This window comes from Mobula birostris, chromosome 1 (assembly GCF_030028105.1).
Source record: "Mobula birostris isolate sMobBir1 chromosome 1, sMobBir1.hap1, whole genome shotgun sequence".
Taxonomy (NCBI): domain Eukaryota; kingdom Metazoa; phylum Chordata; class Chondrichthyes; order Myliobatiformes; family Myliobatidae; genus Mobula; species Mobula birostris.
The window spans coordinates 87609623-87628793 of NC_092370.1; the positions used below are offsets into that span (position 1 = coordinate 87609623).

The 19171-nt window shown below is 40.1% G+C and overlaps 1 protein-coding gene across 4 annotated transcripts in view; it reads right to left on the minus strand.

Moving 5' to 3' along the window:
• The window catches only part of LOC140198013 (guanine nucleotide-binding protein G(s) subunit alpha-like), a 385133-nt gene that overhangs the window by 258827 nt on the left and 107135 nt on the right, over positions 1 to 19171 (minus strand). For 2 of the 4 annotated variants that reach the window (XM_072258837.1, XM_072258828.1), the window contains exons 1-4: positions 7459 to 7772; positions 6097 to 6169; positions 5657 to 5711; positions 5379 to 5498 (exon numbers count right to left, since the gene is read on the minus strand). In XM_072258837.1, the coding sequence (XP_072114938.1) occupies positions 5379 to 5498; positions 5657 to 5711; positions 6097 to 6169; positions 7459 to 7597 (387 nt within the window). In that variant the 5' untranslated portion in view covers positions 7598 to 7772. Of the gene's footprint in view, positions 1 to 5378; positions 5499 to 5656; positions 5712 to 6096; positions 6170 to 7458; positions 7773 to 19171 lie in introns of those variants that run through there. The other 2 variants (XM_072258809.1, XM_072258820.1) reach the window with 1 other exon arrangement.

Below are 19171 nucleotides of genomic sequence, written 5' to 3' on the forward strand. Positions count from 1 at the left end.
AGGGACAATCAGTCTGTGAGCCAATGACTTGTAAGCCTAAAGTTAAACACTGGTGTAAATGTCCCAAATGAATGAGGAAATATGTGAGTCTCCTCTGAGGGGCTAAGTATCGTTGAAGAATATGACAGCTACACCCCATTAACAACCAGCAAATTTGAGCTTGCTTTTCAAATAATTGGGCTCCAAGAATCTTAAATCACATTCAAAATACAAGAGGAAACTGATTCTGAGCACGTACCCAAAATTATTATTGATACTAAATAAAATAGTTCAGTATTAGTAAATTATTACATAGTACATCAGCATAGTGGTTAGTGTAACACTTTAAGTTCCAATGATCAGAAGATCGTGGTTCAATTCCCAGGAGTTTGTATATTTTCCCTGTGACCGTGTACATTTCCTCCCACATTCCAAAGATATATAAGTTAGGGGTAGTAAGCTTGGGGATGCTATGTTGGCCCTGAAATCATGGCAACTCTTATATGCTGCCCCCAGCACATCCTTGACAGTGCTGGTCGTTGATGCAAATGACACATTTCACTGTACTTTTCAATGTACATGTGACAACTAAAGGTAATCTTCCTTTAATGCTTTTACCAATGCAATCTACCGTATGTGTATTGAACAGGGTAAAAAATGGAGAGGAACAACAGAACATTCAAACTATGGAATAGACGTACAGCTCCTTCCAATACACCCAAAAAACCCTGAGCATCTATTGGGTCTTCTGGTCTCTGCATGAATATTCCATCTCTCACTCTCCCTAGTGTAAATCATTGCTCTGTATCATTTAACACAGAAGGGGTTTCAGGCAGGCTCCTGACCTCTGGGCTACTAGTGTGCTGCAAGGGAAGGAAGGAAATGTGAAAAAAAATATGTTGATCAAAAACTGCCAGTTCAGTCTAGTTACTATTAATGGGCTTTGCACTGGTAACACACTTTCATTGTTAGTTTTAATATTAATTCTATAATTAGAAACAAATCTCTTAAAATTAACCGAGTTAAAAATATCTGAGGTTACTTATTGATCTCAAAGCAGGTCAAGGGTTTTTCAAAATAGTTGTATCATAGTTCAAACGAGACAATTGTACCACTGGCCCAGATTCCTAAATGATTGTTCCTTTCATTCTTTGACCAAAAACAAACAAATCAAATGTGGTATCAACAGAAAATATGTGATTGCTATTTTCCATTATGACACTGAAATTTTAGAATCTTGGCTTGATTTTGAAAGGGACATTATAATAGCCAAAAGATTTTATTGCACATAATGTGCACCTTGAGGTTTTGTGTAGATTTATTGGAAGAAGGGAGGGTGATGCTCAGTCTTCACTATTCTTAGCATCACAATGCAATAAAATTCCATTAATCTGGTAACTTTCGAGTTCGATCGTACCAGCTTCTGAACTTGTGGATGGTATTTCTATTAATGTTGAATGTGAACTTTGATCTCTGATTCTACTTCATTGTGTGTCTAGCACTTTATTTGTTTCCCTACACTGCATTTTCACTGAAACTGTCCAGTTCTTCTGTTTTTTTTGTTCCTTTTTGTAATACCTCAATGTCATATGGCATGATATGGATGGCATGCAAGCAAATACTTTACTCTTTCTCTTGATAATGTGACAATGATAAACCAAGCACCAATCACCCAACACTTTATCATAATAAATCTTCCAGTGAACCTGGTAGTTTAAAGGGAGTGGCTCTGGGGAGTTAATACGCATCAAAGGATCCAAAATCTTTGTGAGTTAAATGGAGTGCAGAAACCAAAATCACAGTGAGTTTCAAGGGAGCACTGGTATTGGTTTACTATAGTTACATGCATCAAGATGCAGTGAAAAGCTTGGCTTGCATGCTATTCACATAGATCAGATCATTACACAGTGCATTGAGCTAGAATAGGGTAAAATAACAACAGTGCAAAATAAAGTGTAAAAGCGACCAAAAGGGTGCAGTGCAGGTACACGATAAAGTGCAAGATCACAACAAGATATATTGACTCTAAGAGTCCATCTTATCGTACAAGAGGTCCTTTCAAGAATTTGATATTTTGCCATTGGAAAGGAATACAGATTAGCTCTCTGCTGAGGAGGTATATTTGACAATAGAGAGAGAAAGATCAGAAGAGATGGTGAAACCAGCCTTTTGCCTTTTTATGTCATGTGCTCATACAACTACTGGAAGTGCTTTCACCTCCTCTATTCCCCTCATCCAAGAATGCAACAGTCCTTCCTCGAGAAGTGGGGATTAATTTACATTCCCTCTACTCCCGTGCACTGTATTCGGTATTCAAGCTAGTGTCTTTCTTGCAATAGATTCACCAACTGCAGATTAGATGACAGCTCTGCATTCTATCTGCAGGGGTGATCCTGAGGTTCCCATTGCCTGCCATTTTAATTCTCCATCCCGGGCTGGCTGGTGGCGCAACAACATTGGTGCCAGACCCGACCCCAGAGCTGAGGTTCCCCGGTTCGAAACTAGTCGGGTCCGCCCCCGAGTATGCTTTACAACCATGCCAGGCTGAGTGTCGAAACTGCAACTTGACCTCATAAAATAAAGGGAAAATACTGTGAAAATGTCTGTGTGAGGAGAGGCGCGCCACACAGTCTCTCTCTCGCTCCACGCCTTGTAAAAAACCATGAAAAAGACATCATCGCGGACACATGCACGGACACACAGACGCACAGACCGCATGCACAAAGGCACATGCCCAAAAAAAATTCTCCATCGCATTCCCACTCTGACCAATTGGTCGGTGGCTTTCAACATTATTATAATGATGCCCAGTGCAAACTTAAAGAACAATACTTCATCTTCCATCAGTGCAACTCTCTAGACTCAGTATTGAATCCTATCACTTGTTTTCTCCATTGGTATCAGAACTGGTCAGTTCTGTTGGATTATATCAACTCACTTTTATTCTCTCTGCCATTTTCCAAGTTTTTAATGAACAAAAGAAGATGCCTTTCCACCCAAACTGTCCCCATTAGCTCACTGGCCAGATGACCATGTTGACTGCTTATCCACAGGGCAACCCTGGTCTCACCTTATCAAGGGGTATTTCTCTTTTCCTATCCATTGCTCCACCACTCTTGCTGTACCTTCATACTAACTTCTTTCTCTCTTCTATGGTACTCATCAGCTTGAAATATTATCTCTGTTTTTCTTTCCATGGTTCAATCTGACCTGCTGGGTTCCCAGCTTTTGATTAAGATTTCCAGCATTTAATTTTTTATTTTCATTAGCTAACTCTTTACACTCTTTTTCCTAATTACAATTAAAGAGACATCCAGGCCACTGGAATCATGCCACAGAGTAATTCTATTCTGTCATCAGGTTCAAGATCAGCTATTTTCTTTCAACCAACTGACTTTTGAAACAATTGGCACAACACTGTTTAGCAACACATTGATGCTTTTTATCACTCTGCGCCAAAATGGACTTTGGCTTTTAGTTGTGTTCTTTCTTGTAAATTTATGTTACTTGTGAATGTTGCTTATTTGTTCTGTGCCTGTGATACTGTTACAAATTTTTCATTGTACCTGACAATAAACTTGACTTAAACTCATTTGCTGTAACCTAGTTCTCACTCACATGACCATCAATTCTACCAGAATTCTTCTACAACCTCACTACACACTCAGGGTAATTTTCAGAACCACTGTCTTAACTATGAAGAGCTGCAAGGACACAATGGTCAAATGGCCTCTCTGTGCACATTAACAATTCTACAATATGCCAGTAAAGCAAAAGATAATGTAATAACATTTCAGTAGCTCACATACAAGGAAATTACAGTAATCACAAGGAGTGCTTTACATCTTCATGATGTTTTGATAAAATGATTTTAGAGCAACAACTCGTATTAATACATCATCTTTGATGTAGTAAAATGATCCCAGGCACTCAGTAGAGCATTAACACAACCTAGGCCTCAAAGAATATCTAATAGAATATCTTAGCCCAAGAATTAGATTTCACAATAGTCTCTTAAAGGAGAGGGAGACAGATGCTTTAGGAAATAAAATGAGGAATCTGGAATTCAAATAATAGAAACGCATAAAGTAAGAGAAACAAACTAATTGCCTTCAACACAATTCACACTATTGCCATCCATCTACGGAATACAACTAGGATGTCTCCTGGCAAATATGTGTCTCAAGAAAGTTATGGTACACTAAATATGTTATCAGTGGAAAAATGAAGTTCTTCACTATCAAAGAATAACAAAGTTCCTTTGGAACAGTTTTAGAAAACTATCATACAATAAAAAGTCAGGAATTTTTGTTTTTCTAGAAATGTTAATGATTTCTATCAAGTAAATTGACTACACTGAGGAAAATTCAGGATTAAGTAATCACATGAAAAGACCAACTAACAATGAGGTCTGCACTTAAGTTTCTTTTTAAAATTAAAAAGAAATACACTTGCAAAGAGGTCTCTGCAATCTGCAGTAAATTAAATACAAATATATTTTCTAATGTTTGCAGGTACTTTTACTCATGAAACTCAAGATAGTGGGACATTATTAAAATAAACTCAGCATTACTGAATAAAAAATATCAGATAGTGGTTATCCAATGAAACATTTCATCCATTAATATTTTCATTTAAATATTCATTACATTTGAAATTTCTCCCAACAAAAAGACATAGCACGTTCTCTTAGCAAAGTAATGGACTGCAATAAGTTATGACAAATTATAAAGTAATGGCTACGAATTATGACAAACTTGCACTGTTACAAACAAGGGAACACTTAATAATAAACATGCAAATTTTACTAAAATAATTACAGGACATTTTCATTTCAGTTTTGTTTCACCTGTCCACCAATGTCAATGATACAAGCTGCTCTGATGATAAATAATTGAGATATTAATACTGAAATTTAATTATAAATTACTGTAGATGAGGAACTCCCATGGCAGTAACAATGGAATATCACCAGAGGTCTTCATAGATTGGACAGACACACTACAACGATATCTGCTAGGTACTACAGGAGACAGTTCAGCTGACACACTTTTTTTTTTGCTGTTGTCATGTCTTTCAAATCAGAATAATCAGCACTTACACAGGATCACAGCAGCCTATAGTGTAGCAGAATGAAGCATGCATTCAACCACAATATATTATTGCATGCTTCCTCGCAACTCTGACTGCAATGACACCATGACCAATTTCATATTAACTTCTCCATGTTCCACAGCAAACAGTATTGGTCAAGAACACAATGCAAGAAACAAACGAGAGACATCTCTCACCATTTTCAACATTATTTCTAATTTTCCTGCATGCGCAGCAAGGAGAAAGCCAGAGAGCAAGGAATATTGCCAAAAACATCTCAGAGAGCAATTCTAAATGAGTCTTACCTGTGTGTATTCAAAGTCTGAAAGAAGGGCGATACTCTTAATATAATCCAATCGAAACTGGTGCTCGGGGTTAGCTAATTGGACTGGTGGTATTAAAGTGCTCATCGCTGAGACTATTGTCTAAAAATGGATAGGAAACAGTTACGAACATTAATCTGAGACAGTTTATTTGAGTGACAAAGTTGGATTTTTTTCCTATGAAAAAATCAAAAGACCAGCTCAGTCACAACAGTATGCTGTTTTTTTGGAACGAACAAGTAAACTATTAAAACACTTACCACGATGGCATCTTTAATATTTTTCCTAATATCTTGCACTTTCATCTTCTTCTCTCTGTATTAACATGAACAAGAATGGCTTGATTTATTCAAGCTAAATATACCTTTCTTTTCAGCTCATGATTAAAATAAACTGAGCGACAAGAGGTCTCTCGAAGTTGCAGAAACAAGGCACATTAATTTACAGCAACACACAAATATGGGGAAAGGGTAAGTTGTCACTACTTGCAAGTGTTGCTGCAGTATCAATACAAGTTATAACTACTTGCAAAACAGCTTACCAAAACAGCGTTCTCAAAAACTGCCCCAGCAGTACACATATTGGCCAGCCGGTATGCATAACCATTCATCCACACAACCATCTCCAGACTTCCCATCAACACGGCCCCACACGACTTCACTTTCAACCTTAACCATAGCTTGCAACATGCAGGACTTACTCTGCATTAAATCCATTCACGTGCAAGATCCGCATTTGCTTGACAATTGTACTTTTCCCAGATTCACCAGCCCCTGAAATAGAATCAGATCCAAACAAATAAGGAAGTACAATCATTAATACAATAACCATCTTATTACTGTGGGTGTGTGTGACTGTGTGCATAAAGTGAGAAAATATGCACAAATATAACCATATGTACGCATATAGAAACAGACACACACACACACACACTGACATATCTGTAATGCATTGTCTGTGTAATTCTGCATTCTCTAATGGAATAAACACCATTATGGCTCCATCTTACATTATGTTGAGTTGATGGCCAGGGGGGACTCTAGTGAAATTACAACCACAAGACACTGGCAATGTGGGCCACGCCAGTGGCATCCAGTTCCAAAGAACAATTGACAAAATATTGTAATATTAGACAATAGACTGAGCAGTATATTGACAGTATTGCAACACACGTCAAGTTGCACTCCATTGACATGATACTGTAATGTAAGAAAACAATGAGAAAAGCATTGGCAAATATTACAGTATGCCAAAGTGTTGAGAGTTCCAGTCACATTACGTTGCAATGTGAAGAAACAGAAAGCACTCCTTTTACATTACATCGCAATTCATATACATCAAGTAGCCCTCACTAGCACTCTATTGCAATACACTTAGGAGCAACAACATGTTGCAAAATAGATACACTGAACTATCTATAGATAATATGCAATATAATTATACCTCACTGATATTGCAATATTAGATGATGTATCAAGCTCCATTCCATTGAAGTAGTGTGATTATAAGGATACACGGAGCTTACGTTTGGATGCATATGTTGCAATAGAGATACATAGAGGAGCATTTCATTGATATTATGTTACCTAAAGATAACAGAGAGCACGCCACTGACATAATGTTACAATATGAAGATATAATTGTGCAGCGTTCCGTACATCAAGGTGCATTCCTCTGGCATTATATTGCGATATAAAGACGATGTTGCAATACGATATTCCAAGAGCATTCCATTGACACTATGTTGCAATTCAACGACACCTCGGGATGCACTCCATTAGCATTATATTGCAAGAAAAACGAAGTAGCAAACCTTACAGTGTAACATGATTTTGAAATACAAATCGGAATCGTGGTGTACTCCATTAAGATTTTATGGTCATATAAATATATATTGAGGAGCCCTCCACTCTCACGACTGCGGTGTAAAATACATCAAAGTGCACTCCATTGACATTATATTGCAATATACAGACACGCCGGGCACGGATGTTGCAATTTAAAACGAGGAGCGCTCCATTGTAACATGATGTTGCAAGAGCGGCCGTTCAACGGCGCTTACCCAGCAGAAGGAGCCGATGAGTCGCTTTATACGTCTGTCTGTCTTTCTGCAATTGCTTCTCGATTTTTTTGTTGGCTTCTCGCTGGGCTTTCTCGTCGTGTCGCTGATCCTCGGTCTTGCTGTTGCCCAAACAACCCATGGCTAATTCTGTCCTCCTCGGGCTCCTCTCCCTCTCTTGTACCCCCCTCCCCGCTCTCTACCCACCCCTCTATCTGTCTTCCTCTCCTCTGTAGATGGGTTTAGATACAAAATTCCCACTGATGCACAAGCAGGGAGCGCGCCCTCTCTGGTCTGTGTGTGTGTCTCTCTCTCTCTCTCTCTCTCTTTCTCTCTCTCTCTCTTCCCCCACCCCCTCCTCCTCCCTCCCTCCCTCCCTCCCTCTGTGCAATGGCAGGAAGGGGAGAGAGAACAAGTTACTCGTCACAAACGCCTCCCCTTTGATATGTTTTTTTTTCAAAAATTGGATTAAATAACCATTTAAACAAAAGCTTACAATTACCCCAACCTAAAGCCGAATAATAATGCAACGGGAAAGAAGGCATCGATAAATTAACAAAACAATCCAACCAGAAGTCGCTATAGATAATGTGCAAATAGATTTTTTTAAGACAATCTATAAATATACCCGAGCGTGAGCGCGCGCGCATGTGCACGTACACTGCAAGGGAGCCGAGCCGGGAGCGAGGACACAGGCTCCGCCTGCGCGGGCGCACTCCCGCTATCGCAGACGGGGAAGTGCGGGTCGATAGGGGGTCCTACAAGTTGGCACCCAGACAAAAATAAACACAGAAGGCACATTTAAAAACGCATAGATATTTAAAATCGAAAACTGTTCTACTGTCCGATACTTCTCAGCACGCCTCCTCCGACCCGCAACCGCTGACTTGCCCAAACTAAATTAATGGGAAAACTGTGTCTTCATATGGTATATAAAATGCAGTTTTGCACGATACATACCTGCATGTGTATATATGTACGCTTATAAATCATAGAGACCTAGAGTATGAAACCAATCCCTTCAGCCCAACTTGATCAAAATGCCCAGTTCTGCAAGTCCCATTTGCTTACGTTAGACCCATCTCTCTCTTTAAACTTTCCTATACATACATGTGTACATAAAACGTGTTTTGCTCTGCTTGACTCAGTCTAGGCGGATGATGATGAGTCGGGACGCAGGAAGGGATAGAGAACTTAGAGACGTGGTGTCATGAGAAAAAGCTTTCCCTCTATGACAACAAAACAAAAGAGCTCCCGGTCAACTTCAGAAATTGGGGTAGTGCACACACTCCTGTCTACATCAATGGCATTGTGGCTGTGAGGGTTGAGAACTTCACTATGTAGGTGTGAACATCATCAATAACCTGCCGTGACCCAAAACACTGAATTCATTGTCTAGAAAGCTCACCAACTACCTCAGGACTCTAAAGAAGTTCGGCATGCCTCCCCCCCCCCACCCCGCCAACTCTAACCAATTTTTATCAATACAACACAGAAAGTATTCTGTCTTGATGTTTAGTGGCTTGGTATGGCAACTGCTCTACACCTGACAAAAAACTGCAGAGCTGTAGACACAGCTCACCCATCTGTGATTTTTATCAGGAGTGCTGTCAAGGATCCCTCCAAACTGTTCAACAATCTCCTTAACATCCTACCATCAGGCAAGAAGTACCACAGCATTAAGGACAGTTGGGATCACAGATAGCCTCTTTTCTCAGGCCTTGAAACTACTGAACTCCCTGCCTCCATCCAGGTCTCATCATGTATGAAGCGAAGTAGGATTAGACTGCTTACTTTTTACTTGTGTTGTAAATGTACCTTAGGCTAAATGTCAATCTTTTGGAATATACTTTATCTTTTGTTAATTAATTTATTTTAAGATTTGTGTAATATGTATTGAATTGTGCACCTTGGTCCAGAGGAACATTGCTTTGTTTGGCGGTGTCCATGCATATGGCTGAATGACAATAAGCTTCAACATATCACAGGAACCAATCTCCCCTCTATGGATGCTGTCTATAATTCTCATTACTTCAATAAAGCAACCTGCATAATCAAAGGTCCACCCATCCTGAACATTCTCTCTTCTCCTCTCTCCCACTGGACAGAAGATACAAAAGCATTAACACACGTACCACCAGGCCAAGGGCAGCTTCTATCCCACTGTTATCAGACTCTTGAATGGACCTCTTGTACAATAAGATGGAGTCCTGGCCTCACAATGACCTCGTTATGATCTTACACTTTATTGTTTACCTGCACTGCAATTCTCAGTAGTTTTTACACTTAATTCAGTGTTTTTATTGTTTTACCTTATTCCAGCTCAATGCACTGTGTAATGATTTGATTTGATTTAACTTATTTAGAGATAAAGCACGGAACAGTCCCTTCCGGCCTAATGAAATACACCACCCAGCAATCCACCTACTTATCTCGAGCCTAATCACGAGACAATTTACAATGACCTACTAACCAGTACACTTTTACACTGTAGGAAGAAACCAGAGGACCTGGAGGAAATACACGTGCTTGTAGGATGGACATACAAACTTCTTACACACAGCGTTGGAATTGAACTGCGAATTGTGACACCCTGAGTTGTAATAGAATTGAACTAATGACTATCTGTACAAACAGTACACAGACAAGATTTTCACTGTATCTTGGTATACGTGACAATAACGAACCAATACCAGTTTGCTTGGGTGTATCTTTAAATATGCGCGCGCGTGTGTACATCAGATCAGATTTTTGAACCAACCAACACAACCCTATCTCATCAATGGAACATCACCACTATGGAATTGTCTACAAAAGTGTCTTTTTTGTTTTTTGCTCCAAGGTCTTGAATTTGCATGGTATTTTTCCATTGTTTATTACAATTTTATGTGTCATTTATGATGAATATACTGTCTATTTCATGTATGTTATGTACCTATGTGCCTGTGATCCTGCTGCAAGCAAGTGCATGTGACAATAAACCCACTTCATATATCCACTTCGGCCACCAATGCACAAACACAGCTTTTGGTCAATTAAGGGAAAGAGTGGTGTTAGATAAAGACCTCAGACCTAGTCCTAAGCTCGTGGGCTACTGGGAAGCACTGATCACTTCTATATATTATGAGAAATTTTGGACCCCATATCAAAGGAAAAATGTGCTTGTCCTGGAAAGAGTCCAGAAGAGATTCACAAGAATGATTCAAGGAAGGAAAGGGTTGATATTTGAGGAATGTTGCATGGTTCTGGACCTAGATTCCATGGAGTTCAGAAGGATCTCACTGAAACTTACTGAAGGCTGGATAGTGTGGATGTGGAGAGGCTGTTTCTATTAGTAGGAGAGTCAAAGCTCCAATGTCACAGTCTCAGAATAAAGGGATGTCCCATTGGAGCCAATGTTCCCTTTAAGGTATGCGTGTGCACACATCTTTTGCTACTAGTGCCCAAAGGAATTTAAACTGCGCACAAAATGTTATCACACTGTACCTCATTGGCATGTGAAGTATATTTCACTATCATACACAATCACATTTCCTCTTCTGGTTTCTGATGCGGACGGTGTTGACAACATGGAGTTCACAATGATTTGTCTGCAGATTTTAGAACTGGCTTATTTATACTGTTTTTATTGAAGAAATTATTGATTCACTATGTCGAATTCCAAAGAAGCAAAGGGCATGAAGCACAGAAGAACTGCTATTTCATTTAAAGCAGAATGGCTTAATGAGACAGTAGAATATACTACACTGAAAGCTCATGAGGTCAGGAACGAGCAGTGACGAGAAATATTTGCGTACAATACAAGAACTGGTGTTACTTGCGTGTATTGATGTGATGCAAAAGTTTCTGGAGAACTTGCAGGTGGGAAGTAGTGGAGTGATGTTTGGAAACTTGAATTTTTAAAGCATCATTTAGCAAGCAAATCCCATATGGACAGTGTGGAAAATTTCCGGAGAGAAAATCCTTCATTACCTGGCACAGGCCTGTGACGTATGCTTTGTGAGAGTGCAGATGAATGAGAGAGAAAACCATCAAAGCCTGAGGAGATCAATGTTCTTATTGACAGTGCTTTGCTAGCTGTTAAAATAAATATCTCTATTTATAAAATTCAGTGTGCACTTGTTGTTGTCACTGGGCAAAAAATTGCACAGCACAAGATTTTTGTGCACACCGGTCATTACAAATTAGAGGGAATATTGACTGGGACTGATATGTGAAGGAATTTCTTCAGCCAGAGGCTTGTAAATTTGTTGCCACAGATGCCAAGTCACTGGGTATATTTAAGGCAGAGATTGATAGGTTTTTGGTTGGTAAGTGGGGTTACGGGTTTCAGGGGAAAGGCAGGAAAATGGGGTTATGGAAAAAGAAATCAGCTACGACTGAACTGCAGTACAGGCTCAATGGACCAAATGGCCTAATTCTGCTCCTATATCTTATGGTGTTATCGTCTTTGCCTTCCTTTTATACTTCCAAGACCTATAGCAGGAAACTCGAAGTGGAAGGATACAACCATTGTTGTTTCCAATTGAGGCCCTTCATTGGTAGAGATCGACCATGGATATTGCATCCTAGCTGTCTATGAGATACGCAAGCCAGACCAGTATGATGTGGACGGCAAGCTGTTGCCCAAGCAGCAGGCTCTGCCTCTCCATGCAGGGTCCATAGCAATGGCGGAGACCAATACAGTTTGGCACCAGTGGCATCACAGGATTTGCGAGTCAGCATTGAACTCAACGTAGGGCTGCCATAGGGATTCTAGCTCCATGAGTGGAGCCTTCTCCATGCGTGGATATAGCCGCAAGGTTATGGATGTTTGAGATCATGGCTGACGAGCCCCATCTGCCTAAAGCAACTGGTTTTAGGTGCCAGTAACCCACCTTTGCCCCTTCTCCTGTCAGTAGAAATGGTTCCACCAGGCTTAGTAGTGGCTTAAGCCACACGTTAAGGCTGGGAGCTGGACTTGGTTGTCAGAGGCTATTTGAGGTGCATGACATTGGGAGCATTTAATAGGTAGTGGTATCTTGTTGCTATTACCCCCCCCCCCCCCCGACCGGCTATAACAACCTTAAGGAATTTGTCCCCATAACATGCTCCAAATTCAACAGAAGGACCAGCAAGCCAACATCCATGTCCTCTTGCTGGTCAACATCTCCAGCATTTATGTCCTTTTTATACTGCTTTCAGCTCTGTTGGACAAGTCATATTGATGACACCTCACTTCCTATGCCTGAGTCTTGGTCACAGGAAAGCGATCAGTGAGTGGAAGGAGGAAAGGACTCAAGGCTGAGCTTGCACCTGGTTGAAGAAATGCAGTGTCCTCCGCTGACTCCCAGGGCTCTTGATTTGTGCCTGGTCAAACTGGAGTCATCAGGATGAATTGGGAACTTCATGTCCATGTAGCAGAGACAAATGGAAACCCTGTGTAAGCACACAGCCTTACTCATTATACACCTACCCACATTGTTACGACACCCGCTGCAGCTGTAGAAAAGTTTGGGCTCTCATACTGGTCACGTCAGCCACCTCAGAGCTCACACAACTGAAGGGGTTGCAAGTCATTCTCAATCCCAAGGGACATGTGCTTTGCATGTCATCTATTCAGTATATAATTACTATATTAAATGTACACATATGTGTATGAAATATATGTATATGTATATACATTATAACACCTAGTGCAAACATCTCTTCAGTCAGAGAGCTATACTATTCAGAAAATGGAGAATGCCTGCAGACAATTTTTGCTGATAAGAGCAACAGTCAGTGAAAGAGATCCCTGCTTGTTAACTCACACAATTTGGGAGCATCCTCACTGCTCTCAAACCCATCAATCACACTGTTAGAGTCCTGTACTTTAATAAATTCACCCACCCATGGAAGTGAAGCTGCTTCTTCTGATCATTCCACCCTCCTCTGCAATTTGTACGTCTTGAACATCTGTTGTCCACACATACCGTTACATTAAATAGCCTCATCCCAGATACCAGCGCCTGCTTTTTGCCCCCAAAATGTAATTTCCCCATCAAACTGCCTCCTGCTTCTGTGTTAAACATATCCACCCTGGTAACAGTCTCTTGTCATTGCATAAATGCATCCTCCATGGTAACCATTTCCTCTGGATGTATTCAATGCATACATCCAAGTAGCTGTATCCTTTTCATAATGTCACAAAAATGGTGCACCTCCACACCGATCCTATTTACCTGCATTCTGTCCATGGCCTTCTATTGTCTTGGTGCTTCAAGCAATCGTCCAAATGCTTCCTAAACGTAATGACGGACTCTACTTCTACCTGTGCGCCCCCCCCCCCCCACCCCCGGGCAGATTCCAACCAGCCCCTAGATGAAAAATAATTTTTCTCACATCCCCTCAAATTATCCTACCCTTATCTTAAACTTATGCCCTGTGGCTATAGGCACCTCTGCTAAGGGAAGACGGTTCTCACTCTCTGCTCTGTCTACATCCCTAATGATTCTGTACATCACAATGATTAATTAGCTCATTATTATTGTCACATGTCACACGTACAGTGAAAAACTTCATTTTGCAATCATGTTTTACCTCAGCTTTGTCCACTTCAACAAAAACACAGCCAATCTGCCCAGTCTTTCCTCACAGCTGAAATGCTCCAGGCTATGCACGAATCTTGTGAATTTCGCATTATTCACAATTCTTATCTTATAAATCTGTATCTGTATGCATAATTAGCCTTTAAATCGCTCATCAGTGCATATGAATTATAATTACGTTAATACTGCTGTTACATTCTGTTATAATAAAAACATATTTTACAATAGGATTTACATTAATTTTTGATGTATAATTTACAACAGGAATTCTGCTTGTGATTGTATATTTTTGGTGTCCCCAAGTTAGATGAGAAAGCAAATATCTCGGCCAGCTACAAATGGGAAGGTCAAACAAGAGAAAATCTTCAAGGTGCACAACAATGAAGCTGTGAAAATGTGTGAATCAACTATTCTAATAGGATGGGTTTAACACAGAAACAGCCCACTTGGCCAGCCCAGTTCATGCCTCACCCAAGCTTCCTCCCAAACTTCTTCAAATAAGTCTATCAGCCTATCCTTTGTTCACATCTCCCTCATCCCGTCAGCTATCTTTATATGCATATATCCTATTTGCCTCAACTACTTCCTTTGGTACTGAGTTTCACATTCTCAGCACCCTTTAGATTAAGAAATTTCATCTAGATTCTCAACTGGATTTCTTTGTGATTGGCTAATAATGATGGCCTCTAGTTATACCCTTCTACACACGAGGAAATTCTCTGTATCAACTTACTTAAATCCTTTCATAAATCTAAGGATCATTATGAAGTCATTCCTCAGACTCCTCCTGGGAGAGAACTGATCAAGTCATCTCATCTGTTGCTGTAATGTATACCCTCACATTTCTGGTATGCTTTTATAAATCATCGCCACTCACTCCTAAGCCTCTATTTCCTTTTTATACCTTGGCTACCAAGACTGTGCTCTGTCTGCTGTGTGGCCTAACCAAGATATGGCATAGGGTGAGTATGTCTGCTGTTTCTCAGTTCAGTCCATATAGAAACAATCCATTTTATCTGGTTGCTGTCTTTACAATATCCCTGACCAATGCTTTAATATTTAGTGCCTGGTGTACTCCAAAATCACTTTGTTCCTCTACCACACCTAGATTTGCACGCTCTAAGTACTGTGATGTCCGGAATCTTCATACTAAAATGTACAGCTTTACATTTATTTGTGTTGCCCATTATTTTACCCATTCTCCAAGCTTATTTACATTAATTTGCATGACATCATCCTCCACAGCATTGACTATCTGTATTTAGGTATCAGCCGCAAATTTAGAAACTTTGTTTTTGATTTCAGAGTCTAAAAGGTTAATGTAGATTATGTGTATGATATGTGTGTGAGTGTGTATGTGTATGTCTATGAATTAAGTAGTATTATGGTACCTCATTTATACCCAGGGGTCTCCATAAGTTTTATACATTTCTTCCACCATCACTGACTTTAGGAAGGGGGATGTTGCACATGTTTTTAATTAAATCAACAGTACTGAGGTCAAGGGTCTTGAAAGATTCAAGCTCCAAGGAGTAAATATCACCAATGGTTCAAATATGTCGATGCCACGTCCAAGAAAGTTCACCAATGTTTCTACTTCCTCAGGAGGTTAAAGAACTTTGTCATGACCATTCTGACCCTTATGACACTTTATCGATGTACCACCGGAAGCATTCTATTCCGATGCATCTCAGCTTGGTTAATGGTAATTGCTCTGCCTGACATCACAAGAAACTGCTGAAAATTGTGGGCAGCTCAGCACATCATGGAAGACCTCTTCCAGCTGAGAGATCCTCTCTCTCCCCTTCCGTCAGGTAGAAGATACAATAATCTGAAAGCACATACCACAATCTGAAGGATAACTTCTACCCTGCTGTAATAAGACTATTGAACAGTCTCCTGTACAATAAGATGGACTCGTGACCTCACTATCTACCTTGTTATGGCCTTCTACTTTATTGTCTGCACTGCACTTTCTTTGTTCTGTAACACTTTATTCTGCACTCTGTTATTGTTTCCCCTTATATTATCTCAATGCACTGTTGTAATAAAATTAGCTGTATGGATGGCATAAAAAATGAAGTTTTTCACTGTATGTCAGTACATGTGACAATAATTAACCAATTCCAATTCCAAGCAGGTTCTTAACTGACCTGCACAACTCTAACCCTACCTCAGCAACAGAACTCTCGCAAATTTCTACAAATGTGCCACGGAGAGCATTCTAACTGGTTTCATCACCACAAGGTATGGGGGGGCCTCTGCACAGGATCAGAAAACCCTGCAGAACGTTGTCAGCTCAGACAGCTCCATCATGGACCACATACACTCACACAAAGCTACTGTAATTTATCTTTTTTTATTATTATGTATTGCAATGTTTATGCTGCCGCAAAATGACAAATTTCACGACATACGCCAGCGATATTAAACCTGAACACTGCAGTCCACCACTTGCCCTGTCTTGGACTTGACTAACTAAGGTTGTTTTTCATTGCACAAATGCCTCATTTTGTACAGTTTTTTTCTTTTTGACTGTCTTGTATAATTTATGTATAATTTACGTTCGGTGAATTGTTTGAACCAGTGCGCCTGTGATGCTGCTGCAAGTTTTTCACTCTACTGGTACCACCCTGTACTTGTGCACATAAATCGGGGACTGGCTGTACCCTCATTCTCAGCTCTTTATCCAAAATTTTTATGTTAAAAACACCATTCAGTCCATCAACGCCATGCTGCCTTGATGTGATCCATATAATGCAACTTATTTTCGCAGCCCTTCAGATACATGTTAAACTACCTCTTTTGAACATTACAAATAAATCTGTTCCACTTCAGGTGTAGAAGTTTTACCTTAAACCACTTTCTGCTTTTTTTTAACCAGTTCCTTTTGTTCTATGGCTGCTGGCTCTTGCCACTCTTTATTGATTCTAACCAAATCCTTCACAATTTTAAAAAGCACCATCTGATTCTCACACAACTCCTGTAGAACAAACTGAGCTTTTCCAATCTATCCACAGAACTAAAGTCCCTCATCTCGGGAGTCCTTTTCTCCCCATGCAGTCCTCTGCTGTGTGTTTACTTAATGTCATTTTATAAATGGCTCAGAACAGGAAGAATTTCTTAAGTGTATGTGAAAAAGTTGGCAGTACTTTCCCATCCTCATGCAGAAATCGCTGCCGGATCTGGGAGTGAGGTAGGTCAAAGGAGCCTGCATCAGAGAGTTAACAAAGGAACAGGTTTGTAATATCACCACAGATTAGGTTAACTATCAAAAAGGACAAGGATCAATTTAAAGTAAAGGTACCTAACTTCATTCACTTCAAAATGCATCCATTCAGGGGTGCACTGGACAGAAGTCTGACAGGTAAAACTGTAGCTGGTTCATATAACAATACACTCATTCCTATCAGGGGAACAACAGTCAGAGCTTGCTTGAAGACAAAAGGGAGGGAGAGCAGATGAGGCAGAAGAAGCATGCCTATAGTGTAAAATACAGCAGATTCTGGTTAATTGGCTCATTAGTTAATCGGGGCTGACACCTATTTGGGTATCTCTTAAAGAGCAAAAACTAATAGAGAAAACAGCTGGGTTTCCCTTAATTCATTTTGGAGACTATGCCACTTAATTGGGGCAGGAGACTGTTACTGAACAGATCCTAACTAGTGTCGGTCACATGCACCTGTGTGGTCGTTGGACAATACACACTTTTAAAATAGTGTCGGATGCATATGCTTATATTCAAAAAGCAGTGACTTTTGTCACTGATAGATGGCAGAAATAAACAATAAGACAATTCAGAACTGTTTTGCTTATTGCGGTTTCAAGCATTCAGGGCTGGAAATGTCAGAAATGGCCAGGATTGAAAATGAAACAACTTCACTACCTCAACAAATTAGGACCTACGAAGAATTTGAAGGCATCAATAATGATCTTGAATGTTACAATGAAAATGACAGTTTGGAGGATGCAATTCTTGAAAGTCTTGCATGAAGGCAGTCCATTACCTGCACTAAGTGTCTGCACTGATTTTGTTCATGCACAGTCATTCTAAAGAACATGACTACGCACACTGGATTAATTACTCTGTCAATAATTATTAGGAACTAATACACAATTTTATCGTATTGTAGTAGTATTGGTAGTGTTCTAATTTGTTATGTATTTTATTTAAATACATAATTTGTTACTCAGTTAAACGTTAGTTTGATTTTTTAGATTAGATTAGATTAGATTCAACTTTATTGTCATTGTGCCGAGTACAGATACAAAGCCAATGAAATGCAGCTAGCATCTGACCAGAAATGCAAAGAATAGTGTTATTTACAAAATAACTGCAAATAAAAAGTAAGTGCTACAGTATACAAATATAAAAGTACTGAGACAGTACAATATGGGTGCAATACCGCTTAGCACTGTGATGTGAGGTTCAGCAGGGTCAAAGTCTCAGGGAAGAAGCTCTTCCTGAGCCTGCTGGTGCGGGAGCAGAGGCTCCTGAAGCCCCTACCGGATGGGAGGAGAGTAAAAAGTCCATGGTTAGGGTGAGATGCATCCTTGATAATGCTTTTCGCTCTGCCCAGGCAGCGTTTATGGTAGATGTTCTCAACGGTGGGCAATTGGGTGCCGATAATCCGCTGGGCAGTTTTCACCACACGCTGGAGTGCTTTGCGGTCCAATACAGGACAATTGCCATATCACACTGAGATGCAGTTGCTGAGTCTGCTCTCAATGGTACAGTGGTAAAAGTCCGTCAGTATCTTGGGAACAGAGGTGAGCTTTCTTGATGCTCTGCAGGAAATAAAGGGGCTGTTGCGCCTTTTTAACCAGGATGGAGGAGGTCAGGGACCAGGTGAGATCCTCGGATGTGTGGACACCAAGGAATTTGAATTTTAAATACTTTTTTAAGTATTTCCATGCAACTTTGGCTAATTGGGGCAGCCACTTAATTGGGCCAAAATATTCAGGTCCTGATGTGCCCATTCAATTGGAATCCACTATATATGAACTACCACGAGCAGATCATTTGGCCCCTGTACTGCCAATCAATGATATCCAGACTAATTTTCTACCTCAGTATAGGACACTGATGGAAACCCTGTATCCTTACATCTCTTGATTCCCTTAATCTCAGAAGGTCTATCGAATCC